The 11,825-nt window shown below is 41.4% G+C and overlaps 1 protein-coding gene across 6 annotated transcripts in view; it reads right to left on the reverse strand.

Annotated features, from left to right (window-relative positions):
- Window positions 1-11,023, reverse strand: part of LMO3 (LIM domain only 3) — a 61,394-nt gene extending 50,371 nt beyond the window's left edge. Inside the window, exons 1-3 of one of the 6 annotated variants that reach the window (XM_012810075.1) lie at window positions 10,751-11,023; window positions 8,883-8,949; window positions 3,509-3,722 (exon numbers count right to left, since the gene is read on the reverse strand). In XM_012810075.1, the coding sequence (XP_012665529.1) occupies window positions 3,509-3,714 (206 nt within the window). In that variant the 5' untranslated portion in view covers window positions 3,715-3,722; window positions 8,883-8,949; window positions 10,751-11,023. Of the gene's footprint in view, window positions 1-3,508; window positions 3,723-7,681; window positions 8,200-8,583; window positions 8,787-8,882; window positions 9,427-9,572; window positions 9,624-10,750 lie in introns of those variants that run through there. The other 5 variants (XM_012810074.1, XM_012810076.1, XM_012810073.1 and 2 more) reach the window with 5 other exon arrangements.
- Between the last annotated feature and the right edge of the window lie 802 nt (window positions 11,024-11,825).

Here is an 11,825-nt window from a genome sequence, read left to right on the forward strand (position 1 = left end):
TGACTTCATAGTTTCAGTCAGAAAGTATGTTCGAGAAGGTTTTAAAAAGTTAATCCTCCTCTTCCTTTATCTAATGAATTTCCAAAGGAGGACACAATCCTGTAAATGGGGAAATTCTGTCTCATCAAATATGTGGGATTTACATACCACAGCAACATGAAACATGACAGGGGTCCAGTGATAGAAAGTACCCAATTCTGTTGTTAAGATGTGAACCTCAGTGCACAAAGTAAAGCATATATTTTTTTCTTTTCTTAAATATAGCTAAATCTATCACCAAGGAGGAAAGAAATGAACAAAATAAAATTTCCTGTAATAGCAGTTTCTATAACCCTTGAAAATCTTAAGATATAAATTCTTACATTTTCATATTATTTAATCCCTCAAAGAACTTGTAAAAACATGTCATCATTATGACTACTCAAAGTACCATGAATAAAGCACAGACAGACCTTCAAGTCTCATTGCTCATAATTAAAAGTATTCTTTTTTTCTTTTTTAGAGGAACAAGTTTACCAGGAAGTTAGCTACACTGGTAAAAACGTGTTACTTTTCTCTACCTAGGAAAAACTACCTATATCCAGTAATTTATTAGTCCAAGTAAATTACTTTTTCCTTTATCATCTTTCATATTCTTAAATGCCTAGACAAAGAAATACAAATCTGTAAGTTATTGATGGCCTGTTTGGTGCCTGAAGGAAATGACATGATATCTAAAGGCCAAAATAAAAGAGTTAAACATGGGTTGTACAAAATACCAAAAAGGATAGAGGCTGACCTACAAGGCAAATGAGAAGTTATTTTCATTCTGCGAAAATAGCCACAGAATACTCACTGATCACATTCCAGATTGTAGGTAATGAAATAAATAATCAGTGACCATTTTAGGTGTACCTCACTTTTTCCCTTGATTTCACCCATCACCTAAAATTATATCTCTCACGCAGTAAGCATTTCATAAACATTCCAGAATGACTACTTAGACATAATCCAAAAAATTAATTTGTAAATAAAATCTGCTCGACTGTGTTGGTTGATTTCACATACAGAATCACATTATTTTAATTTGCCAATCAGAGACATACGTTGTTCAACTCGTACCCAATTTCACTGAGACACATGCTTTCTACATAAAACTAAATACCACATCTGCAGCTGAGTCTTCCCACATAACGCAGTGTTTTACATACAGACCAATTCTCCATTTCACGTCGGCAATTTTAAGTGTTGATAAAGTTACCAAAGAAATCACGTTATAGACAACAAATGTTCAGTTTAAATAAGGGATAAGCTTGCTGTTAACAACTGAGTTTGAAATGTTAACAACCTTCAGGCTGTTAATATTACAACTGGCCATTAAGGCGGTAATGACCGATTGAAGAGGAAATTGTACTCTAAGAAATGAGTATCTTGGCAATCAGGATCAGGGTTTATATTTGAAAGAGTACACAATATTTTTTAATAAGTCAACTAGCATTCAAAGTTTGAGCCTTTCAGAAATGACCTCAGTTATTCCACAAAAAGCCCTATGTCCTCCTTTACAGGTATAAAGGTTTCTGATAAGAAAACTATTTTGGTAAATTCTCTTCAACAAGACACTTACTTGCAACTTGGTGAGCAACTTGGTTTAACACCATATTCTTTCCTACCATGTGGAAAACTAAAACAAATCTAATGTTACTTCTGCTTCCTGCTACGCCGACAACTGCGGAGCAGTTTCATTCCTAACACAGGTATTTCACTGGCAAATTTATATTTTTGATTGAAAAGAATCCAGATATTTCCAGCAACTTTCTTTGAAGTTGCTGTATTTTGTCCCTTTTGGTTATGAAGACCCCTGGACTGCAGAAAGTCCTTGTATGAAAATGGAACGTGAGATCCGGAAATTGTAAACAACTGGAAAAGTCAAGAGGAGTCACAAAGCTGTGACTCTCAGCACAGATGAAGCCAAACTAGAAAGCAATGTTAAATCACTAAGACCAAACACAAATGCTTCATGTGGAAATGAGGCTCTAATTCACAATGAGCAGAGGAGACATTTTTATTTCAAAGAGAACAAGTTCAAAGACGGGAGTGTTCTAAAAGAAATCACATTCTATGTTCATTCTAAATAATGGTGCCAGCGCAGTGAGGGAAGTTCTGGCTGGGGGAGAGTTCCTTCTCACTGTTGGCACCTTGATGCATTTTGTGCACTCGAAACACAGAGAAATAATAACAAGCGGTCATAATTAGTCAGGCAGCTGTCAGATGAGGCAGTCCTAGGAGTGGGAAAGAGCCGAATCTGATAATCAGTGCTAGTTTCACCCTCTTGTAACGACCATTAATCAAACAGTACATTGAACTATGTCAAGATTGAAGCTGACTGGAAATAACTGAATTATATACCGAGAAGGACCCAATTCCTTAGATAACACCTCCCCGAATGACCAAGATGGTTAAGGAGTTACTGCCGATTGATAAATTTTGTGTCATAAGGGGAAAAGTTCCAAATAAATCGCTTAATGTCAGAGGAGAAAAATGATTAATTGTATTAAATATGAAACCCCAAATGATGCCATATATCATTGCCCTAATTTGATAGATCCTACTTTATTAATGTAAGTAATTTGCAGCTGAAGCAAGTCACAAAGTTGCCTGAAAAAGCAAAATAATTTTTCCTCAACAGAAGTTCTATGCTGCGTACTTCATGCTGGGAAGCACGTTTTTAGTTGACTTCACGGCTTCCTAACCTGCATGGTCCTGACACTGTTCAGGTGTTTACAGTTCGGGGCCTGGCTTTCATTTCCCCCACCGTGATCGAGGTCTTTGTTTTTATTCATAAAACTACTGGCCAGTCTGAGGCTGTTCAATGCCCAGTGATGTCTCTGTGATGACCATTTAGAAAGCCATGGCTGAGGGGGAAGACATATCTCCTCTTGGGGGAAGTTTTCAAAACTGTACAATAAATACACTAGCAATTATCAGTTGAGAATTTGCACCTGACCTTGACCAACCTGAAACAGAAAGAAGAGCCGAATAACTTCAAAGGAATAAATTCAAGTTCCACAGAGAATAGTTAAGCTATTTTACAGGGTACTTTTCATTTCAGACTTTTCAAAAATAAATAGTGAAGGTGTTTCACCAAACAACTGAGCCATTTCTTTGTGTTATGCTAAGCCTACCTTTCTTAGGCTCTAAGGAAAAATTTGTATGCTGATTTCTACCAAATACATCCTGGACAACTAAATGGCAGTTTCAATACAAGCAGTGGACTGATGCTTAAAAAGGAGTAGGCAAGCAAGCTAGATTGAAACACTTTAGATACTGCAGTTCCCTAGCTGTTCCTTAAGAAGTTATTTTGGTTAACACACACTAGGCAACGTTTTGTAGGCTGACAGGCCAACATCTTTCAGGAATATAAGCTGGTAGTAAGGAAATCAAACAAACAAACAAACAAACAAAAAAATACACTTACAAAAGTACTTTAAAAGGCATCCAGTCATCACTGGTGTGCAAGGATAATTCCTACCTCAGATAGTCTCTGCGACAAAGGATAAGATTAGCTTTAGTGTACAGGGTGGAGCCCACCTCTCCCAAGCGACAGTCACAGCAGGCACACTTCAGGCAGTCTTCATGCCAGTATTTGTCCAGTGCCTTTAGAAGATACCGGTCCTTGATCTTTCGGTTGCAGCCAGCACAACCTTTCGGCTTGGTGTCTGGCTGGACTGAGAGCATTTGTATACCTAAAGGAAGAGAAAAACAAAAAAGAGAGCTGAGACTACCAGGCAGAACAAAAAGATGTCAAAAGAGCTCCCAGGAGTTCAATATTTAATATTGCCTTCTTCTGAGAAGAAGTGTTAGATTTCCTGTACCTAAAACGAAATTTGGAGAGCAAAAAGTCTTCAACTTTAGAAAGTCATCATGCACTCGTTTGTAAAGACACACATCTAAGTGGTAATAATGATATAGAAATCCTGCTGGACATGATAAGTTGACATTCTATATATGGAGCTGAATATCACTGGATCACTTCATGGGTGCTCATTTTCCACATAGAGCAGTTCTTTTTGGAGGAAGAGGTGAGTGAATGCCTACCAGCCTTGAAAAGAAAGATATCCAACAAACTAATCAATGCACTGTCTATAAAAGTCGGAAATGAGCTTTGCTTAACTAGTTAAAAATTTCACGTAATATGTACTTCATGGCGGAAGGTGATGGCACCCAGTATGGTTTGACACCTTCCTCTGCAGTAGAGATGTCTGTGGTTAAGTGCACATGTGGCCTCCCCAAAAGCTTATCTATCCTGTTTTCTCATTTCCATCCAATTACTTCCTTCTGTGTCCTTGACATTTCAAAGCATTTATTACGTTAAAATAAAAATTTCTACTCACAAGCATCAGTCAATGCCTATATTTATGGCAGATTACTTAACTATATATCACATGCTTCCCTCCAGAAAGAATGTATAGGATTATTCCATTTATCACCATAAACATTCACTTATTTTTTTTACACAGGAAAGAAGAAACTACAGACGGCAACCTCCAAATATATAGAAAATTATACAAACACACATAATATATTACCTACATATGTTATACATCCTACGTGAAACATAGGGACATTTACATATTTTAAAGATCTATCACCATCATAAATAAGGAATCTAGCCGGGTTCTATAGGTTTTACAACTTGAATGAAATATTTTCCATGAATGGATATTCCGCCTTTGAGTTTCTTCTGATTTCCTAGGTATTAAACACCAAACCTCAAAAAGAATCTGGGCCAACTATTCAAAGCCTCATATTTCTCAAATAACTCATTTTAAGCATTATAAAATACTGCAGACATCATCAATTCCAAATTCCCTCATTTTACAAATTATGTTACAGAGGCCCAAGAGAGGTTAAGAGACTCACTCCAAGCTGAACCACTGCAGCCCTTCTTCCAATGCAGTGATCCCTGAGCTATCCTGAGACTTCCTCTCCTAGGCACAAAGTTTTAAACTGGGATGTAGAAGAATACAAAACACCAACTCTGCATGCTTTTGAAAGAGTTTCAAGAAAAGAAATGCCAAGCCATAATCTGCATTTTCTGTGAATGCCCCTTCTCCAAAACAGCAGAACCTTCTCCAGTTTCCACTGATACCTTATGATGAAGGCTTCACTTCCCTCAGAACCTTTGCAACCTAATTTTTTTAAGTTGCACTGATAAGAGGCCTCAAGACATCCCCACAGCTGACTAACTTTTCTAGTGATGGAAAATACATTGCCTGCACATCAAATTGTTATAATTTTGAACTTTCACTAGAAAATAACTTGTCTGGTAGAATAGTGGAGTAGGGAATGGCAGGGCAGCTGTTGTTTCTGTCTCCCATGCACAGCCGCAGTCACCGGAGTTGCGGGACCAGCAGCTGGATTTGCACAGAAGAGCAGGTGGTACGCCTATAGCCTGCTTTCCGTTCCCTTCCTTTGAAGGAGCTAAGGGCCTAGTGTAGATTAATCATAACCCTTGATAGCTCTGCTAAATCTCACTCTCTAGAACTTCTAACAAATGAAGTTTCTTTGATCAGAACTAGTTATCCTCTTCTAGCAAGGTTCCATAAGGAATGAATCCCATTAATTACAGCGCAGAACAGACCCAAGTGTCTCTTAAGCATATACCTGAGGGGGGGAGGAGGGAATTTTGATTTACTAAATGAAATTCTGGGTTTCATTATTGAAAACATCCAGAGATAGATTCAGTGTAGCCATTCTAATTCTCTCATTTATGAGATTGTTATTTTTTAAATCACAAAGCTCAAGGATGAATTAAAAAAATCCTTCTTAGCAGAAGCTAAGCTGTATTTCTCATAGGTGGTGTTTCTACCCTCAAGTGTAGAAGGTCACTCACTATCTTTATTCAAAATGCTTTGCAACCAAGACAGGGGATACCCACATTTGGCACAAGTAACACTACCCTGCTTGTCCTCACAAAATGTTTTTGTTGTGGTGACATTTTAATTTAGCACTCAGAGGCCAATTAATATTTGAAACTCTAACATTCTGTTTGGCCTTGGGCAAAAAAGGAGTTTGATATTATGCACTCCGTCCCGGTGGTACCTTCTTTTAGAGAACATAGTGGCATTTCTCTTGAAAATGGAATCTTTTAAATTCTGTGCAAGTTAGCAATTGCACAAAAAGAACTATATTGTAGTCACCACATTGCCATGAACCTAAGAGGCATGAAGCAGTCAGTGGCCTCCCGTCTTCCTCTAGAAGAACACGTCTGGGTAGAGTTATGTGTTTGGAGCTGAGAAACATTTCACAAGTTGCTCATAGCCCATCAGAACTCATAACTAGTTTTAGATTGGCATGTAAATTGTTCTGAGGGAAATTCTTATTGCCTCTGAGACCCTGCCATTCTGAGTTATTTGACAGTTTAAGGGAAATCATAATTAAAAAAAAGACATAAATAATAGCCTGTGCAGTGTGGTGTGCAGAAATAAGTAGAACCATTTCATTTAAACTCTGGTGAGCTTTTAATTGCCTGGATTGCATTGTGAGGCAGCCTAACGGTTGATTGCCTCCATTATGTTCCCTTGTTCTGTGCCATTCATCCGCACAGTCTCAGCTTCAGTAGTTAACACAACAAAGTAACCACAACTCCACAACACACAGGCGTTTAAAAAAATAATAATAATAATAAAAGATCTGCAGCACTTAGACACAGTCTTTTATATTTTTGGACTAACTACACAGAGTGAATGGAAAACATTTTGTCCCCGTAGGAAAATTCACAGAGAACAATTTGGGAGAGGGAACAGGAAGAGGGAATACATAAAGGGGGTTGGAAGAGACGCAGTGCCTCCGAAAGATGCTAAAATGGGAATGCAGGTTCTGCAGCTGGGAGCAGTGACACAGATTAAAAGAATTTGGCCAACATGGCCATTCGATTGCCAAGAGGTACCAAACAAAAGATTTTTCTCTCCTCATGCCCATCTTCATCCTCTCCCCAGCCCCCAACCTGAATTGGAAAACTGGATAGGCCCTAAAAGCTTGTTTCTCTCTGTTCACTGGCCCAGAGCATCCCTACAGGCTGCAGCCCCCTAAGGGACAACAATGCAAATAGATGTCCCCAGATCTCAGGCACTGGAGCTGCTTAACTCTGTTCTGCCCCTTCAACTCCCACCCTCCTCCCTGCCCTCCACCCCACCCCTCCTTTTTGAGCAATGGAGCTGGGAACCAATTTGATTCCCTTTTTCTCCAATGCAGCTGCAAGGCTCAGAGATACTGACATTTTTCCACTCTTATCAGTTTAATTACAGTTACCATGGCAGCAAAGTGCTAGTGCTTGGCAAAGGCCAACAAGAGATTTGCAAGACTGAGTTCAATTTTGATGCAGCTCACATGCAAAATAAAAAAAAAAAAAATAAGAAACATACATACACTCTAACAAAGAATCCCTTGCGGAGTTTATGCTCCAGCCTTTTGTGGTTGTGTCTTTGCAGCCACACAGGGATGGTCTGTAAAGAATGTAGCAGTATTTGTTGCACCTAGCAAGATTAATTGGTTTAAGCAGCAGTCTTTCAAAGCAGTTACAACAATAATATTTCGGATCTTTTAGAAAGACACAAAAGCAGCGGAAGGGCAAGAAAGGCTTTCGAGCAGCCAAGAGTGCTGAGCGCCGGCAAAGTGCATCTGTGATAGATTGTAACCTTACCAAAACTTTTCTCCTTTCTCTGCATGAGTTGACTTAGGCGTGCTGGAGTTGCAGCAGCTTCGCATTGAGCACCAAGCCCAAAGGTGCAAGTGGAAGGGGGTCTCCTTGATGTGGTTCACGTCTGGACCTGGTGCGCAGCCCTCCACTGCCCAGGACCGACTATTGTGAAGCCACTTTGGGAGCGGGTCTGAGTGGCGGCAGGGGGTGGGGGAAGGGATGAGGGCGTCCAGACAAGACACGGGCACACACGGAGCCCCTCGCCGTGTGGCAGTGTGTAAAATGATGGCGAATGACAAAGCCACATGCTTCCCTAACTCTGCCCGTAATCCTAAAATCCCAGCGGCCCCTTTTAGCTTCCTGGTAACAAATGGATTTGATTAAACTGTCACATGCAGCGTTAGCATAGCATATCATGTTCAATATGAAAAAGATCATAAATCTGACTTGTATTTTATAACAGCAATCTGGGTAGCCCCCGTAAAAATGTGCTGCATCAGTTCGAATCTCAACCTATTAGGGCACAGGCACCTTGTTCCAGGGACCCTCTCTCCTCCGGCCACTTTTCCCCCCTCCACGCCCCCCGCAAACACAATCACTTTTCCACAGCAAATGAGCAACATTCTATTATTATGGCCGCGTAGGGAGAATCAGAAGTGTCCACTTGGACCTAAAGATTGTAATTTCAACTCTTTTCTTGGGTTGAGGGGGGCGGGTGTCACGAATTCCAGCAAGTCAGGGGGGAGGGGGTCCGCGAACCCACCCGGGACTGAATCTCCTTCCCAGGGGCTGGGAGTAAACATTTCCTGATTCCAAACTCCCCTGCCCCTCCCTCCCCGGGCGTCAGGGGTGTGGAAATGCGGCGGTTCACGCTGAACTTTGACTATTATCCACTCGAGTCGTACTTGAGACGTTCCGCGCCGTAGCCGCTCGCCCTCCTTCCTTCAACATCTTCCGCCTGCATCTATTTCATGTCTCACCATAAAAATAATGAAGCCTCGCATGATTTAAACAAAACCGTCTCCGTAGAGCTGCAGCCGGAGTGAAAGTTGCAGTGCGGAGCTGGGTTGCAGCTCCAGTTTATGCCTCATTAGGAGAGGCTGGGGAAGAAAAAAAATACCCACATCCGCACACGCACGCGCGCACCCGCAGACACACACAGCACAAATAAGGCGACGCGTGTGTACACAGTCGCCGCACTTACCTTCTCAATTAAACGATACAGGGGGAGGCCGTTCAGTGAGCACGGTGGCCGCTTTGTAGCGCTTCTCCTTGGGAAAGGTCAAAAAGAAGCATTGTTTGAAAAAAAAAAAAAAGACGGCGGAGGGAATCTCTATTTCTTTTTTTCTTTAAGTTTAAAATAATGAGGTCCTCAAGGATCCGCCAAGTAATGGTGTTGACCGCATCCGAGCCACAGGTGTCCTCCTTTAGGCAACTGCCATCCGAGGCTGTCTCTCTCCGTCCTGGCTCAAAACAACTTACCCCAGCAGCGTGAGAGGAGCCGAGCTGAAGGCAGCCCCGGCTCTCAGCTGCAAAATGCAATCCCTTCCCAGCCAGACATAATACAGGCAAAGAAAAGGTCACTCAGTTATTACTCAGCCGGCGGAGCCCAGGCAGCGCTTGTCAAGACCACAGAGAAGCAGCTCCCTTCCGATTTAAGACTATTTACCTCTCGCCCCCACCCCTCCCGGCTCTCCTTCCCTTCTCTCCCTCCCTCTCTCGCTGGCTCCCTCGCTCGCTCTCGTGTGCCTGTTCTGCTGCTCAGTCAAGTACAGCCGCCCTCGGAAAGTGCAAAGCAGCCACGAGACAGATCGGGCTTTGTTGCTAATTTCCCAGGGTGAAAATTTACAAGCCTGGAGTGCAGTCAGCACAACCACACGCATATGCTACTCACACACGCTGGGGACGACCCCGCACACAAAACGTGACCTCTGCAGGAGTCGACGGAGGAAGGACCCTACCTCCTGGACCCGTCCAAAAGAAGAACTCCCGCGAAAGAGCTCCGGAGGAAAAGGGTAGGGTTCCTAAAATAACCAGGGCATTTTGGAATTGGGTGGCCACATTTAAAGCAAATTGTCTTCCAAAGCCATTTCTGAAGCTACCAGTTATGGAAATTAAAAGCAAGAGAATCAATCTGCTACCAGAATACGCTGGAAAAGCACACCACCCTCCCCTTTAAGAAATGTCTGCGGGGTGGCTGCAGTTGCCCGGGCTCTCACTTTCATTCATGAACTCTCTCCAGTCAATGCTCCTTAAGTCTGACATGCAATCCCGGTCCAGCGCAGGACACACGCACTCCCCTTCCTCCCTTCCTCGAATGGCCTCAAAACCACACTGTGAACTTGCTCCCCATTCGCCAATGCTGACCCCCCACCACCACGGAAACAACTTCCTGCAATTACCTGAATTCCTTACTATTTAAAACTCACATGCTCCAATGAAAAACACCCAGGAGCACCCAGAAACATGTTTTCAGGACTAACTTGGTCAAAGAACCATAGTTTCTCCTCATTTACCACCTTGTTTTCACTGGGTTGTTTTAAGGCCTTGAGAGATTTTTTTTTTTTTTAACCTGGAAATAGGTCTCCTTCTTCCTAAGTTCCTCTGTCTTTACTTCACTTTGCATCTGTAGCTTTACAATATCTTATTATTTTTCTAAAGTTTTCAAACTTCAAAGAGAATCTCTCTTCTGGCTGCTATTAAAAGCACCCTCAGCAGATTTTATACAAAGCTTGTCAAAGGTCAGGCTTAAAAATCCTCCAAACTTGAATGGCACTCACTGAAATGTTTTAAGCGCCAAGAAAGATTCAATTGTTAAACTAAAAAAAAAAAAAAACCAAAAACAAAAAAACTTTTTTCTTCTCTGCGCCATCAGTTTTAATCTAGTTCTAGTTAAAAAAAAAAAAAGACCCCCCCATGAGTAGTTAAGCTAAATTCTGCATCTCTTCATCAAGAATAATGGCATAACATTGATAACTTAGTTTTTATCCCCTCCCTTTTGAAGCTTTATCATAAAATAGCATGTGGTTTGCTCTCCTCTCCCTTTAAAAGGCAACAAAACTCAGAACTAACCTGAAAAATAACGAAATTCACAGACGGCAGATTAATGAGAACCCCTTCAGTTGCTGTGTTCTGTACATAGGCAGATTTCTTAAGTTTGGCTTTTCTGCCCCGTCTAAGCAGGCACACATGCACTTCACCCATCCGCACAGCTCCCCGGCTGTTCTACCCCACCTCTCTGCGAGAGCCACTCTGAAAACACCCCAGAGTATGTGTGTGTGTGTGTGTGTGTGTGTGTGTGTGTGTGTCTCATGCGCTCTCTCTCAGCCAATGCACTGAGAAGAAGAAAAGAGGGAGGGAGGGAGAAGTATGTGTGGGGAAAGGGAGAAATAAAATCAAAACAAATGGTACAGCTAATGAGGACAATTAAATTAATTATGTTCAAGGAGATGAGATTTTTTTTTCCCTTCAACTGTATGATCTGTTACCCCTCGCTGGCAACTGCTGCTCTGTAATTCATGGCAACTGATTAGTGCATCTATGCAAATCTTTGTTTAAATCATTCAACTAATTAAATGATGGGATTATTCCTCTGCCTACGGTGACATCATTCGCAGTAATTAGTACTCTATTTGGACTGTGGCAGTAAGATTCCCGATATCAACACCAACCTGCAAAGACATTAACCACTTTGTCACCTTTTTTTTTTTTTAAGGGACAAACACCTAGATCTCTAATTGCAATCCACCCCATTCCTTTTTTTCCTCAGTCTTCCTTTTCCTCTCCATTTTATCATATTCCCCCACACTTATAAGCAAGTGATACTGGCAAGCAAGCAAGGAGGGAGAGGGAGAGAGAGAAGGAGAAAAAGAGAGAGAGGGGAACTTAGTGAATAATATGCCAAACCACATGTGTAAAGGAATAAAATGGAATAGTTAACATTCAGCTCCATGCCATTCATTTTCCCCTAAAATGTAATGATAATTAGATGGGTCATAAAATGCTCTTCTTTTCATTATGACTGATGAAATGCATTAAAGCTGACAGGGTATTACCTGACAGTAATTAGGTTTTGTCATGAATTAAATTATTTGAAAGCAGGCTATCTCCCCAATCACGCAATTTACAGCAAGATTTTTTTTTAATC

Source organism: Otolemur garnettii, unplaced genomic scaffold, assembly GCF_000181295.1.
Source record: "Otolemur garnettii isolate 467f Iridium unplaced genomic scaffold, OtoGar3 scaffold00124, whole genome shotgun sequence".
Taxonomy (NCBI): domain Eukaryota; kingdom Metazoa; phylum Chordata; class Mammalia; order Primates; family Galagidae; genus Otolemur; species Otolemur garnettii.